The sequence below is a fragment of the Parus major genome, chromosome 2, assembly GCF_001522545.3.
Source record: "Parus major isolate Abel chromosome 2, Parus_major1.1, whole genome shotgun sequence".
Classification (NCBI taxonomy): Eukaryota; Metazoa; Chordata; class Aves; order Passeriformes; family Paridae; genus Parus; species Parus major.
Genome location: NC_031769.1, coordinates 149,628,196 through 149,644,579, shown reverse-complemented (window position 1 = coordinate 149,644,579; position 16,384 = coordinate 149,628,196). Strand labels below are relative to the sequence as shown.

General features: G+C 48.7%; 1 protein-coding gene across 2 annotated transcripts in view; it reads left to right on the top strand.

Moving 5' to 3' along the window:
• The window catches only part of ZC3H3 (zinc finger CCCH-type containing 3), a 126,885-nt gene that overhangs the window by 98,166 nt on the left and 12,335 nt on the right, over positions 1 to 16,384 (top strand). For both annotated transcript variants that reach the window (XR_004496272.1, XM_015619228.1), the window contains exons 8-9: positions 297 to 366; positions 5,110 to 5,241. Coding sequence is in view for 1 of the 2 variants with exons in the window: in XM_015619228.1 (XP_015474714.1) it covers positions 297 to 366; positions 5,110 to 5,241 (202 nt within the window). In the remaining variant the exon portion in view is untranslated. The remainder of the gene's footprint in view (positions 1 to 296; positions 367 to 5,109; positions 5,242 to 16,384) is intronic.

Sequence of the window (16,384 nt, the reverse complement as noted above, 5' to 3'; positions counted from 1 at the left end):
TCTCAGCAGCTTGGAGTAATCAGGGCCCTAGGAAGGATCTTTCTCCTTCTGGGAGCATCATGTCTGAATTTTGGGATACAAGCCTTGCTCTGCCTGCTAATGAGCAGCCAAATGTGATGAAAGAATAAAATATATCAGGAATCATCAGCTGCTCTCCCAACAAGGGGTGTGAAATGGGTTTATGGGTTTATGGACGAGCTCGGCAGAAATTGTGTGGTTTTGTATAAATATAATATATTTTTATATATTTCGTGACCCACCTCGTGTCCAACCCTCTCCATCTGCTTTATCTCCAGGTTTCTCCGTGGCACGTGCAAGAAGACAGATGGGACCTGTCCATTTTCCCACAAGGTGTCCAAGGACAAGGTCTGTGTGACTTCCCAAGGGGAATGTGGCTCTGTGTGCAAAGGGGTGGTTGTGGGAAGTTTCTTCCTCACTGAATGCTTCCAGCTGAGTTTGGGGTTTCCCTGCTGAGCTGTTCAGGCTCCTGAATCGTGACAGAACCATGGAATGGTATGGGATGGATGGGATCTTCAGGGTCATCTCATTCCAGCCCCTCTGCCATGGTCAGGGACACCTTCCACTATCCCAGGCTGCTCCAAGCCCCACCCAACCTGGCCTTGAATTTTTCCCTGGATGGGGCATCCACAGCTCATCTGGGCATCCTGTTCCAGGCCCTCACCACCCTGTGGCTGGGGTCTAGAAAAGACTTGTCTAAAAAACACCTCCAAGATCATCAAGTCCATTTAGTTGAGTCTAATCCTTCCCTACATTCATAAGATCACATTTCCCTGGAAATGCCTCTATGCTGGGGTCAGAGGATGTTTTAACAAACATAATTTTGAGGTATAAATTAATAAAAATCAATTCTAAAACACCAAGCAGCAAAATCAGCTTGAAACTCTGGCGAAACAACTTCGGAGTTCATTGCTTTCCACCTTCTGGATGTATTTGGGGCCCTTTGGTTTTATTACACAAGGTGGAAAAATAATCCAGGGTTTTTATTTTGGGTTTATCACTGATGATTTAGCACCTCAGCCTGTGTTTAGTGGCTGGGATCTCCACTTGGATATAGCTCTGGAGACTCCAGCATGGAAGCTGAGGTGCCTGAGGCACATTCCTTGTCCATGGGGAGCTCGTAAGTTATCCGGGAAGTCGTCCTGAATGAGACACGGAGCACCAGATGTTTTTTACATGGATTTCTCTTCAGAGTCACTTAATCACGAGTACATAAAACAAGGACGGGGACAGCTGCATTCCCTGGCTCGTGGCGTGTCAGAGCAGGAACGGGGATGAGGATTGATAGATGGAAAAAAAGACGGCTTGGGGTTTTGTTTTTTTCATTCTGTAACAGCGTCAGACTTCAGAAATAAAGAAGCCAGGAACGAAGGAAGCTTTGAAGTGGGATTGGCTGTTGGTTTATCCAAAATTATTGTAATTAGTGAGGCCAGCTACTTCTTGTCATTTAAATAAACGATATGCAACCCTCTGCTTGCATCTCTGAGGCGAAGGATTGAAATCCATCCACAGAACCATAAACTCCAAATTAAATGGAATTTCAGAAGGTGGTGAAGTCTTTTTTGGTCCCAGGGCAAGAAACCCAGATGAAACTTGGGAATTGGACATGCCCAAGGGGCTGTTGCAGTTGGTGGTTTATTCACCAAAGGATGTGATGGTTGGATGTGGATGAATTTGTGGTCTCTCTACCCAGGAATATTCCTTGTCATGTTTAAAATCCTGGTGGAGATGTAGCCTCAGTTTCCCCTCCAGGAACACATGATCCCTCAAGGAGGACCTCCAGATTTGGCTTCTGGGCTCTGTTTTGGGCGAATAAATGGAGAATGATGGAAAACTCAACTTTTAGCAGCACCTCACCAGTTTGAGAAGAATAACAGTGGTATTGTGGTAATAAAACTGAATTAAAAAGGAGTGACCATGTCGAGGAACTGTTTGCCAGTAGCATTTTGGGGATAGAATCCCTGGGATGGGATCCCATGGGATGCAGTGACCTCATCCCATCTCACCGTTATCCTGAGCTAACGAAGCGTCACCTAAACTCAAGATAAATCATTAATTAACAAACCAAAACCAAAGCAGGCAGTGCCAGCTCTAAAAAGCTTTTGGATCACATTTTTCCTGCCATGCTCCGTTGGGAAGGGGAGTTATTTTTCACAGGATTAACCACCCTGAGGGTGGTTCAAAGGTCTCCCTGTTTGCCACCTTGTCATCAGCGAGGGCTGGAAGAGAAACAACCTCTTCCATGGAGTTCAGACTTGTTCCAGGGTGATTTATTGCCATGGGAATGCTGCTTCCCAATAGGAGAGGCAACTTCTCTTTCCAAGTCCCGGAGCTCCCCGTTAACTCGGGTGATTCTTGGCAAAGGTGGCTTTTCCCTCATATATTAGTGCTGGGAAGAGCAGGTGAAGGCACTCAGCAGAGGAAGGAAGCAGTTTTCCTCCTGCTGGTGGAGTTTTTGGAGTAAATCCCACCTTTTCCTCAGGTGAAGGGTTGTGCATGGTTGGTTTTTGGATGTTTGAATTGAGGTTTTAATGCGATTCATGTTTGTTTTTCTTTCTGTGGGGGGGGATGTGGTGGTTTGGGGATTCCCGATTTCAGTTTGTGGTCATTGGAGAGGGACACCCCAAAACCTCCTCATCCGAGAAAATTCAGGTAGCTGTGTGTCTCACCTCAGTGGGGTTTTACTGGGATGGGATATCCAGTCCAGGAGGTGAAGGATCAAAGGCTCGCAGGGCTTGGCTCTTGGTTTCAGGACAAAACCATTTTTCAGCCTTCATGCACTCTCCTGCCTCGGTTTCCCCACTGAAAAATGGGAATAATCACTATTTCCTATGGGAAAAAAATCACTGTTTTCTATGGAAAGCTGCATGGATTCAGCTGTCACAGCAGCAGGGAGCTTTTCCCCATCCTAGAGCAGCAAACCCCTTGCTCCAAGCAGGGAATGGTCTCCAGGATGGAGGATGGCTCCAGATTGTCACAGAGCTTTGCAGATCCAAACTCCAGTGGTTTCCATCACCCTCTGGAGGTGGAAAAAGGAGCCTGGGAAAGAGGGAAAACTCTTCTTGTTCTGCCATGGGTGAAACCTTTCACTATCCCAGGTTGGTCCAAGCCCCATCCAAGCTGGCCTTGGGCACTTCCAGGGATGGGGCAGCCACAGCTTCTCTGGGCAACCTGTGCCAGGCCCTCACAGTTTAAAGAATTTTGCTCCACGGGAGACTCAGGCAGAGCTTTTGGTGAGAAGCACCCACTGAAGTGACACACAGGGAATTTTTCCACAGTGGATCAGAGTCACTGACACATCCCAGCAATGGAGAGAAACCAGGAAATCTGAAGGAAGTGAAGGTTGCGAGAGGCCGGGACTCGAGAAGCCGCCCGCTGCTGTTCCAACAGCTTTTCCCCTTGAGGAACTCGGAAAGAATCAGCATTTTTCTCCCTAATAGAGCTTCAAAACTCAGTTGTGAGCAATTTGGAGGCTCACGTGGAGTTTCGGGTTCATTTAGCTGCTGCCTCCAGAGCTTGTAGAGAGTCAAAGCTGTCGAAGGCGGCCGCAGCGCCCCAGTGCCTTGAATTAATGTTATTGTTATTTGTGTGGACGTGCTGGGGTGCAAACAAGGTTAATTGAAATGAGAGCGCTGCTTCCTCTTGATAATGGCTCGGGCTTGACAGCGAGGAGGAGTTTATTTTTGTCGGAGAGCTGCCTTTATTATCCCTTTTTATTAGAGCTAATTTGGGCTCTATATCAAAAACTACATTAAGGGAATCGTTTACGGTCACACCACCAGCACTGCCAAAGATCGCCCCAGAGCCCTGTCCTTTATGTTAATGTCTGCAGTTAAAAGACAATTAAAAATAAACTCTCCTCTTTTAAAGCACCCTTTGTTTTCTTTCCCCTCGGTCTCAAGTGAGGCAATTTAGTTCAACCCTTAATGTGCCCTTCAGGGATAAGGGATTTTTCCGGATAGCCCCGGCCGGTGGTTATTGCAGGATTGTAAATTTTACTTGGGGACACTTGAGCTGGTGGGACAAGGATGCTACTGGTGAATGGGGGGGGATCAATACCGCCATGAGCAGTGAGGAAATTCGGGATGTAGGAGCAGGAGGAGCCGGACCTTCAGGAAGCGCACATTCCCGGTGGCAGCTGCCTGATCGGGGCGGGAAGCGGGAAGCTGCCGGCGGTAGCCGGTGAGTTAAGGATGCTGAAATATGGCAGCAGGCTGGTAATTTGTTTTTAATGATAACAGCTGGCAGAAGGTGAAGTTTGTGCTCTGAGGACGATGAGGAGAATCCTTGCTCCGTCGGTTTTCCCCGTCGGCTGTCGCGCTGCGGAAGCTCAGGAGCGCGGGAGCGCGAGTTCAGCTCTGTGTATCCCGCTGCTCTCCTCCCCCAGTGCTCATGGCAGGAGTCTGGGCTCTCCTTCTCCATTCACTCCCTCCTTTCACTCCCTTCCTGTCCCCAGTGCACAGGGACAGGCATCACAGCCCTGGGGAATTCCAGGATAATGCCTTGGAATGATGCAGCCCCCACAAAATCCTCACGGAGGTGCTTTTTTCTCCCTTTCTAGGAACCACCTTTTGGAGCCTTTATCAAACCCCCCCTCCTGCCAACTCTGTGTCCACCAAGAGCCAAATGGGAAGATCCCAGGATACTGTTTTGGCCTTTGTGATGGCCAGAATTCCCTATGGGATGATGTAGCTGGGCTGGGCATGATCCCTGCACCACTGTTCCCATCTCCATCACTGCATCATCCCTTGTGAAAGGTGTTCCCAGAATTTATGACATTTCCCCATCCCTTCCAGAGGGAATTGTCTTCCTGGTGGCAGTTCCCGGCTTTTCACCTTTTCTCCAGCATCCTGAAGGATGCTGAGGGGACTGCCTTCGCTCCCTGCATATCCAAACACCGGGAATACGTAATACCAGGGAGCTGCCTTGCAGGAAACCAATGTAAGAGCTAAAAACACCTCTGGGATCAGTGGCTGGCAAAATATTTCTATTTATTTTACACTTGTCACGTTTTTATTTCAGGTCTGGGGGTTGCAGAGATTTCAAGTCACGGGTTTAGGGAATGCTGACGGATTTCTCCTTCTCTTGCAGATGCCAGTGTGTTCCTACTACTTGAAAGGGATCTGCAGCAACAGCAATTGCCCCTACAGCCACGTCTACGTGTCCAGGAAGGCGGAAGTGTGCCAGGATTTCCTCAAAGGATATTGTCCCATGGGAGAAAAGGTAAAGAGGAATTTTTTTGGCTGAAGCCAAAGCCACAAGCAGCGTCCTGCACCAGCTACGGCACCACAGGGAAGAGCTGGAAGCTGCTCAGCACCTGGATGTGATGAACAAAAGTCCTGTGCTTTTCCAAAGGGTTTTGGCAAAGTGGTTTGGTTGGGAAAAAAGGGAAAGAAATGAAAGGTTTTGGCTCATCAACATGTTGGTGCTTCCCTGGTAAGAGCCTCCATGGGGTGTTCGTGTTATCAGTGTCTGAGCTGGAAGGAAGCACCTGCCCTGAAAACCCCTTACTGAAACAGATGAAAAATGTAGGAAAATATTTAGGATTCCCCGTTTCACCTAGAAAACCCATAGGCATTAATGCTTATTTTCCACACTGCCTCTGTGATGGGTTAAAACTTGAGCCTTAAATCCTGTGGCTTAGTTTTGGAGCAGGACCAGCCTTGCACGGCCAGCTCAGCATCTGCTGTGCCTGAGGGATTCATGGAACCACCTCCAGGTCCTGGGGATGGTTTGGATATGTGCAGTGAAGTCCTACATGGACTTCAGGTGCACCCTGGGGAGAGCTTTTGGTGTCCTATGTCATGTAGAAATCGTGGGAGCAGCTTTCCTGGAGCAGGACTTGGAGCCAGCTGCCATTTGCTGTTCCAAAGGAATTTGGAACACACAGGATTTCTGTGTCATGGTTGGTGTTCTCTTGGGAATCCAGGTGATTGTCCTGACTCCTCTTTGCCGTTTTCCAAATGGGTTATAGGTTATTGTATGGGATTTCTGCTCATCCTTGGACAATTGTGACCAAAAGGAAACGGGAGAATTCTGCTCCTCTGCCCCACTCAGGTGAGACCCCACCTGGAGAGCTGCCTGTCTGGAGATCCAGAGGAGGCAACGGAGTTCCTCCAAGGGCTGGAGCCCCTCTGCTCTGGAGCCAGGCTGGGAGAGCTGGGAATGTCCAGCCTGGAGAAGGGAAGGCTCTGAGGAGACCTTAGAACCATTTCTGAGGGGCTAAAAGGGCTCCAGGAGAGCTGGAGAGGGACTTTGGGCAAGGATCTGGAGTGCCAGGACAAGGGGGAATGGCTTCCCACTGCCAGAGGGCAGGGAGAGATGGGATATTGGGAAGAAGTTCTTCCCTGTGAAGGAGGATGAGACCCTGGCCCAGGTTGTCCAGAGGAGTTGTGGATGCCCCAGAGTGTTCTTTTCCTTTTCTCCATCCTGGTAGCGCTCATTTGCAGTGCTGTAGAACCCATCAAGAGAAGCCGTAGTGCTCAGATCCCAGCAGCGTAGCCACCAGCCTGTCCCAGAATCCAAACACAACGTTGGACGGAATCCTAGGGTCATTTCAGCTGGAAAAGACCTCTAAGATCACTGAGCCCAGCTTTGAACCCAGCAATGTCAAGTCCCACTAAACCTCGTCTGGTGTTTTCCCCATCCTTTCCCGAGGAGCAACCACCAAAGAGCAAAAATCAGGCAAAAACCAGGGACAAAAGCCAAAAGTGAGAGTTTTAAGGAAAGCAGGACATCAGCATCAGCGGAGGTGAAGCTCTAATAAATTACTCCAGGCCTAATTACTTTTTGTGGCAGTGCGTGGAGGGGGACTTGATGCAGGATAAACATTCCCTCAGAAGGAAAACACAGGCATCCTGCCACCTCCCTCCAGCGCCAGCGCCAACCACGCAGGCAGGGTCCCGACAATTATTTTTAAAATATTCCAATTTAAATGAAAATATAAAAGAGATATTTAGAATATTTATTCTATTAGGAAAAGTGCTTACGGCGTCACTTTCGGAATGTCGGGAAAGCATTCTCCTCCAGATGATGGATAGCAGCCTGTAATTATATATGGGGAGAAATTGCTGAGCGGGCCATATTTAACTGGGGAGGAGAAATTCCAGCTTGGGCCATTAAGGGTTAATTTTATTCTCTAAATAATATAAAAAGTGCTGAGTCCGTGCCTTTGCTCCAAGTAGAAAGTCCTCAAATGGACCCCAGAGAGTTTATAATATTCCACTGAATCAAGGAAAAATGTTAACCTTGCTTCATAAAACGATGGCTTGTTAAAGATGCGCAGTCCCTTTTCTTGTGAATTATTTAGGATGGGAGTAAATCTTCCCTCATTCTGCCTTTCCCTGTCCGGGCAACGTTGGTTTGAAGCACAAAGCACGGTGCAAAGGTGTGAGACTCCGGTGGAGAATCCTGGGTGGATATAGTCCGACAGGGATGGTCCGGAATTAGGAATTTCGGTTGTTTTATGCTGATATTTGGCACACTGGCCTCTTCTCCCAGTCGCGTTTTCCTCTTTGTGCTCTCCCAGACAAACACAATTCCTGATTTTTAGCAGACCTCCATCAGAAATGTCCATTATTATGCATTATTTATGACATGTCATTGGCAGTGTTGTCTCTTAAGTACTTCCCAGGACGTGTTGAAGGATTCTCAGGACAAGTTGATCCACCTTTGTCCCATTCCTGGGCTGTAATTCCAGTTGCTCTTCATACAAAGGTGCCAGGACTGACCCGCTCTGCCTTCACCACGAATTTAGAATTAAGTGAGAAAGTTATAATTTTGCATTCCCATGTCCTTTTTTTCAGGAATCTGAAAATTCTCCCCTGGGGACATGGGACAGCTCTTGTGCAGGACCATGATCACATCCTTCATAAAGGGAATGTTATTCCCAATATTAATTAATTGGTCAAAAGTTGCACCTGATGATTTTGGAGAGCTTTTCCAACCTAAATGATTCCGGAATTCTGTTTCCAGAAGGGAGCTGGTGGCAGAGCTAGGACCTTGGATTTCCAGCATTTCCTACAGGTTCCTTGGTAATGGGCTGGGAAGTTCCTCCACCATTTATGCTTCCTAAATGAATCATCCCTAAACACAACATCATATGTGTCTCTTAAAATCACGGAGTGATTCCCACCTTGGGGATCTCTGTCCCAATTTTCCTGGAGCTCCCTGCCCTTCCCTGGCACACCCTGACCTGGTCGTGCTGGGAGGTCCCTCTGGGCCGGCCACCTGCACTGGAGGAAGTCCCAGGAGGGAAGTGGGAAAAGAGAGAGAAATGGGGCCTCTTGCAGGTTCTTTCTAGGTTTTTCTGGAGACGTTTTCATGAGCTGCTCTACGGTGGTTCCACATTTCCCCTCCCATTGTGCAGGGCTTGGAGGAGGAATTCCTTGGAGGAGGAATTCTCTAGGAGAGGCTAGGATGAGGCTGGTGGGTGTGAGGGATGAGGCAGCACCCGTGGGTGAAGTGTCTGTGGTGACGTGACCCAAGAGCAAGGGACAAGCAGGAGGAGACATTGGATGAAGACATTGTGGATGCCTCATCCCTGGAAGTGTTCAAGGCCAGATTGGATGGTGTTTGGAGCAACCAGGGATAGTGGAAAGTGTCCCTGCATATGGCAGGGGGTTAGAACAGGGTGGGCTTTAAGGACCTTTCCAACCCAAACCAAATTTGGTGGCAAACCATGGGCTGGGATCTCTGTGTGGCTGAGAGCCTGGAGCTGGAAGCTCATCCATAGATGATCCCAAGGAGCACCTGCCTTTGGATTTACTTTCCTGGCACAAAAGATGAGGGAGGGTAGATTTAGATGGGATATTGGGAAGAAATTCCTTCCTGTGAGGGTGATGAGGTCCTGGCACAGGGTGCCCAGAGAAGCTGTGGCTGCCCCATCCCTGGAAGTGTCCAAGGCCAGGTCGGGCAAGGCTTGGAGCAACCTGGAATAGTGGAAGGTGTCCCTGCCCATGTCAGGGGTTTGGAATGAGATCATTAAGGTCCCTTCCAACTCAAACCACTCAACAATTCCATTGCTGCATCTGGAAAATTGTTTTGTATTAAATAATCTTCCCCGCTCTGTGCCCATTAGTGCCGGAACCGCATTAAATCCCTCTCTCCGGATTGTTTCCATCGGCTGCCTTGGAGCCTGTGGGTAAATTGTTCCCTCGTGGGAGCTGTTAAACAGTAAGACACAGTGAGATTAAACAACGAGGCTTCCCTGGGAAGGCACGGGGAGATGTACTGGAATAAATCATGGATAAGAGGAGAATCTGTTCCCATCCCTCTGGAATCCCGACTGGTACAACCAGCCTTGCGATGGTAAAGCTTGACATGGGGACCTGCCATGCCAGGAGGGTTGAGCTGTGCTGGGACTGCTCATCCCAGCTAAACTTACTCTAAAATCTATCTTTTTATTGGACCAACAGCTTTCACCAAAGCTCTAATTTCTGCCTTATCCATGTAAAAAATATGGGACAGGGGCAGCACTGCCTGAGGAAGTGCAGCTTCCTTGGGAAGAATAATTTTCTTCCCCCAGGTGGAGCTTGGTTTTTGGTTTTTTTTTTGCTGTGGCAGCTGCTTGATTTTGCTGTAGAAAATCCAAATGTGGGGATTTTTTTTGCAGCTGAAACCTCATTCTCGTGTGGTTTCTTGTGTGTTTGGTTGGTTATTTATTCCTTTTCTGGTGGAAGTTCAATAGTTTCCCACCAGAAGCGTATTTTGTGTGTCTGATGCATTCAGTTTAACACATTTCTTTAGAAAAAGCCACATGAGCTGTGTTACAACAGAAAATATTAAATGCCTGTGGGGTTTTCTCTTAATTACCCAAAGATGGAGAGCAGCAGCCTGGGATCCTTGTTTTCCTTAATCTTTTATCATGGAAAGGTGAAGTTCAGAACTGTTCATGCCTTCTGATCTCAGCTGGTTTTTCTGGTTCAACCAGCATTTTTCTTTCCTCATGGCCATCAGATCTTTGTGTCTCTGGCTCTTTTTTTCCCCTTCTTTGATCCCAGGTTGACCCCAACCAACTTGTTTTTTCCTTGAGGAACTCTTGAACAAAAGGTTGTCCAGCCCTGGCACAGGGTGAGCTGGCAAGTTGTGGAGTGCTCATTCCTGGAGGGATTTAACAGCCTTGTGGATGTGGCACTTGTGGACTTGACTTAGTGGTGGCCTTGTCAGTGCTGGGGGAATGAGATTTTCCAACCTAAACAATTCCCTGATTCTGTAATAATTTGGAAATAGCTGATGGAGAGCTCTGCCTTTTGATAGCTCTTTTATAGTCCACTGCAGCTGTATGAAAATCAACTACAAAAGCAACTTCATTTCATTTATCCTTAATTTTGGCTCTGGTTGACAGATGTTTTCTGGGAGCTTGATTTGGGATTTATTTTTTTTTCCCCCAAAATGTGTAGCAGAAGTCTTCAGTCACAAAACTGATGAGCAAGTGAAACTTTTATTTACAATAAAGAATGTGTGGGATTGGTAATGGGGCTGTTTTAAAGGTCACCAGTAGTGTCCAGGATGGATTTGAGCTGGCTGAATTCTCTCCAGGTTCATCCCAGTTTTTTTTCTGGGAATATTGAGTCCTTGTCCACGTCCTCTGGGCAACGAATGCTGCTGATAATAAATGATAAATCCCAGTTGTGGCAATGGGACCTTCCCATTGGAAGCACTTTGTAGCCCTCAGAAGAGGTTTAAAACCAATCAGGATTCTTCCATGGCCAATCCTCTCCATGTATCTCTGTGGAAATCTTGTGGGTTTCCAGTGTTTGTAATGGGATAATGAGGGTTCTTATTGCTCCTTTAATTTAACTGTGGCATCTCCAACAGAATTCTGATCCTTACATTAAAGATGGGGCTTATCAGGATGAGCTGGAACTGCTTAATAGCCTGGGATTGTTGATAACAATGCAAAGATAAATCCCAGGCTGAGATTTTCTCTTTCTTACACTTTAATATCTTTGTAGAAGGAGGTGGGGCACAAAATGTGAAAACTGGGAAGTTTGGGAGAACAGCAGCCACAGAATCGCAGCTCTAAAGTGGGAATGTGGTGATGAGGCAGAGAGTTCCTGATTTTTTAACCTGAACTTCTGTAGAGATGAACACAAAACCCAGCAGACTGGGCCTTTGCTTCTTGTCTGGAATCTCCCTTTGATCTGATCTCTTCTCTGTCAGAAAATCCCCACATCCTGTGAGCAGTGGGTGATTCCCAGGATCACAGAATGGGTCAGGTTGGAAGGAACCACAGTGGAATCATCTGGTCCAAGCTCTCTGCTCCAGCAGGGCCATCCCAGAGCACCCAGCACAGGATTGTGTCCAGAGGATTCTGGAATATCTCCAGGGAGGGAGACTCCACACCCTCTCTGGTCTCTGTTCAGGGCTTGGTCACTGCCCAGGGAAGAAGTTCTGCCTCATGTCCAGGTGGAACTTCCTGGGGTCACTTCCTGCCTGTCCCTCCTGTGCCATTGCTGACCCCCCGGAGCAGAGCCTGGGCCCTGCTCAGAGCCCTCCCTGCAGACAGGGACAGACAGGGATGAGGTTCCCTCTCAGCTGTGTCTCCTCTGGAGGCTGAACAGCCCCAGCTCCCTCAGCCTTTCCTCATAAGGGAGATGCTCCAGTCCCTTCATCATTCTCATTGTCCTCTTCTGGACCTGCTCCAGGAATTCCAGCACTGGACAGAGCACTCCAGATGTGCCCCATCTGTGCTGAGGACAGGGACAGCATCACCTCCCTCAACTCACTCTTCCTAATGCACCTCAGGATCCCACTGGGAGCCTTCCCTGAGCCACCTGGAACCAGGCATGTGGTGGAGTCCCATCATCCCTGATGGAGATGACGCTGTTGGGAATGTCTGGATTCTGTGTCACTCCACACCCAGCAGCAATGATTTGGGGTTGGGAATTACCATCGATGAGTAGTTCATGTGAAAGTGGCTCTGTCGTGGCTTTTGGGTGGGATTGGTGGGATTGTGGAGGTCCCTGATGGAAATGGGGTTCCTCAGAGCAGTGCAGGGGATGATTGAATTCCACAGACATTGCCACAAAAGGATGAATGCCATGTTGGGAATTCACCTTCTGGATGTCCAGAAAGGTACAGCCAATGACTTGATATCCAGTGGAAACCAGTGACAGGTGGCGTCCCTCAAGGGTCTGTACTGGGACCAATGCTAATTAATGCCTTCATTGATGACATAATTAATTGAGATTGGATGCCCTCTTGGCAAGTTTGCAGATGACACCAAGTGGGTGGTGCCATTGTTCCACAGAATCCTGGGATCTCAGACTGGTTTGGTTTGGAAGAGACCTTAAAGACCATCCAGTTCCAACTCCCTGCTGTGAGCAGGGATTCCCTCCCAGCTGCTTTGCTGCCTCTTAAATATGATTTTCCCAATGATTTTCAAATGCCATCCTGGTCTTGCTCCAGCTCCAGAAGTATTTTAGCTCAAATGTTTTATTTCTTGGAAATACCAAATGAGAGGGATTTGCAGTGGATGCTAGAGAGCTTTTAAATCCCAGATCCCTCTGATCATTTGGAGGTGACCATCAGGAGTCATCCCTTCACTGCAGGCATTTTGTTGGGCAAACTGTTTTGAGGGCAGAAACCTTTTCTGGAGCAAATTCCTTCAGATAATGACATTGGTTAAATTTCTCCATCATTATTCCAGTCTGGATGATGTTTGGATGTATTGTCCTCCAGGTTTTAATGACAGTGAGCCGGGATTTTTTATTTTTATTTTAAAGGCTGCTTCCATTTGCACCCAATTATAAAAAAGCCATCGGAAAAAAGCCATTTACTGGCTGTCACTTTGGAGTGGCATCAAAACAGCTCCGGCACCTCCAGCCATCACTTCCCAACAGCCACTTAGAAGGACATTAAAACAGCCTGACATCCATCCAGTCCATTAATCCCGCTGCTTGGCCATGGGGATACCTGGAACAGCTTTGGCAAAAGCTGCATGGATGCTCAAGAGGACTTTAAAAAGTAGAAAAGACTGGAGTTGAGGCAGTTGAGTTTTGGGGACTTTAATGTTCCCTTTCCCCTGAAGGTCTGGTTGGTGGGATTTGTGTCCATCATGATGGATAGAGGGATGGACGTGGATCCCAAGGAGATGGGAAGATGCTCCAGCACTTTGTCATCTCTTCGCAGAATCACTGAATATTCTGAGTTGGAAAGGATCCTCAAGGATCATCAAAGTCCAGCCCTTGTCACCTGCTGTCCCCTAGCACTGGGAAAGGAGCAGGGGGTGAGATTAAGCCTGGAGATACTTGAGAAGTTCAACCTGGCCAAACTGCTGCCCAGGAGCCAGGAATGCCAGGCTGGGTGGGATCTCTCCTCCCCACCCCATACGGTCAATGGCTGTTTTTTGGCTGGCCCAGTGACCCAGCTTCACCTTCCTCCCACCTTCCATCCCCTCTTGCCAAGCTTGTTCATGGAAAATGTTCATTAACATCATTCCCAAGACTGAGCCAGGACTTTCCACCAGTTGTTGCCTCCTTTGCCAGCTCCGTGCTAAAGAAGGCTGGGCCCTGCAAACCTTCTCATCCCTGTCTCACTCCTGGAGCACGTCGGGTCCCTGTTGGACCATTTAAGGCCTTGTGGATCCTTCACAGCACCTGGAATTTCACCCAAAGCTGCCTTGGCAGCCAGGGAGGAGTCCTGGACATGGGATCTGCCAGCTGGGCACCATCCCAGCCCCGGGCACCGTTGCTGGACAGGCTGTGAGGGGAACCCCACAGTGGGGAGACTGGAATTGGGACATATCCATGGGGATGTTGGCATCCTCATCAGCACCTGGTGGAGCTGGAATGGGTTGAGATTTCTCCCTGTGGCTTTTTGGGGATTCTCTGGGGTTTTCTCATCTCTCTGGTGGAAGGGACCAGACTTTTTTCCCTTTTTATGGCCCAACCTGTGGTCTGGCGGGGGTCCCGGGGGGGTATAATTAGCCACCCCAACAGGTGTCAGGGATCAGATGGCCCCCAGCACCACCCCACAGCCCCGCTCGGCTTCACCCCGGCTGACGCGGGGCCAGCAGCAAAATTCCCTACGGAAACCCAGCCCCAGCATGTTGGATCTGGCAGGAGCAAGAGAGCTACTGTAAATAAACAGAAGGGGCTTTTCCAGCCTCCGGAGGCGATTCCAGCCTCACCATCCCAGCTGTGGGACAACGAGGATGGATGGGGCGTTGTGGAAGAAGGGCCGGAGCGCTGGGAACGTTGTGGAAAAGCCATTAGAAACCCGAGCTGGGGACACAGCCCCGGGATTAGTCGCACACGGTTTGTTTTCTTTATTAAGTATCTTTTTACCATGGAGCCAATAAACATGGGCTGCTCCAAGGATTTTCTTGGAGGCTGGGGCTGGGTAGAGCATTGATCCTGATCCTGATCCCAGTGCCCAGCTGGGATCATGGCGCTGTCCCACCCCATAATCGGTGCCCCGCTGGGAAGGCACAGCCACGTTTCTTGGCCTTTTCCCAAAACAGCATTCCTCGATGTAGCAGTGATGCATCCATGTGGCTTTTAGAGGTCAGGGGTCTTTTTTTCCTGCTCCTCTCCTTTCCAAGTCCGTTTTGTGCTGGAAACCCCTTTACAGAAGAGGATTTCACATCCTTTTCAGGGGTGATTCTGAGCAGAGACAGGATTTGGACTTGATGATCCTTGGGAGTCCCTTTCAAGTTGGGATATTCTGTCATTCCAGGAACTGGAGATGTTCAGGCCAGGGCCTTCCACCAGGGCCTATCCCCACAATCTTGTGCTCCACTGGAATTGTCCCTTCCAGGTGTGCTTGGAAGCTCTGCCCATACATTCATCCTAGTCTTCAATCCCTAATGGGCTGTTCCTTTATTTTTTTTCTCTTCCCTAATTTTGTCCCATTTATCTTAAAAGAAGTTATCAGGTTGAGGGATTTGCTTTTCTGCTTGCTAATATTTTGGGAGAAATTAATGGGGTTGAAATCCCGGCCGGGCACCGCCTTTTCCAAGCATTTATCTTTGGTCCAGGATGTATCCTGTCTGCAGGTAAAGTGAGAAAATGAAGAAAATATCCTGTGGAGACAGGCAGGGAGAGCTGGGAGTGTCCAGCCTAGAGACAAGAAAGTTCCAGGGAAACCTTAGAGGTTCTCCCAGTGTCTAAAGGGGCTCCAAGAGAGCTGGAGAGGGAGTTTGGACAAGGGTCTGGAGTAACAAGAGAAGAGGGAATGGCTTCCCACTGCCAGAGGGCAGAGTTAGATGGGATATTGGGAAGAAATTCTTCCCTGTGGAAGTGGTGAGGCCCTGGAATGGAATTCCCAGAGAAGCTGTAGCTGCTGCATCTGTGGAAATATTGAAGTCCAGGTTGGAGGGGTCTTGGAGCAACCTGGGATGGTGGAAGGTGTCCCTGCCCATGGCAGGAGGTTGGAACGAGATGATTTCTAAGTCCCTTCCAACCCAAAGCATTCCATGATTCCATGTTCCTATAAAACACAGGAATTGGGACTGATGGCAGAGCTGGGCACTGTTGAGGCCTCTACAGGTCTGAACGCTGTTTGCTCTTCTTCCAGGCTTGCCCTGGAAGTAGCACACTTAGTTACTAAGTACTAGGCTAATAGTTACTTCCCACTCCAGCTCCTTGAAATAAGAGGTGGAAAATCATAGGAATTGGAGTTTTAAATGTGGGGGGTTTTTTTTGATGAAAAAGCAGCACTATCACTGATCTATCCCCCCACCATTGAGCCCCATACCCATGTGTCCATGTGGATTCCAGCCCTCCTGCTGCTCAGCACCATCCCCAACCTCCAGCACAGCAGCTCCTTGCTCCGCTGCCGACTGCAGCGCTCAGCCCCGGGCGACGGAGCTGCCGAATCCTTCTGCTTTTCAAGGAGAGAGCTCGGCAGGGATCCCGCTTAATCCCAAAGGTCAGCACGGGGAGCTGCTCCCGTCTCCCCAAAGTAAAGTTGCATTAAAAGGGCAGGAACTGACCTCCGTCCCACGTTGTTGGCAGGATGGATTTTTATAAACAGGTCAGAATGGTGGTGGTGCTGAAACCTTCCCTGTGTTTCTCTGCCCATGGATTTATCTCGTTTTCCCCAAAATTTGAGTGTCTGTAGCACAGAGGAGTGGGATGTGTGGGCATCTGAGTTTGGAAGAACCCACGTTTCTTGTGGAGAAAGTCAACAAGGGAATGGGTGTTGGAGTTGGGTATTTTTGGTTGTGCCACATGTGTTGGGTTGAGTCTCTCCGTGGATGTCGCGATGTGATGCAAAAGCCAAACTGGGTGGGATGGAGCATCCTGCATGGGAGTGGGTCCACATGGGTCTAAGAGAGGTCCAGAACCTGCTCCCACCCTTCATCCCTTGGGATATGTTGGGATCAGCTCTCTGGATTGCTGGGAAGAGAAATTATAGA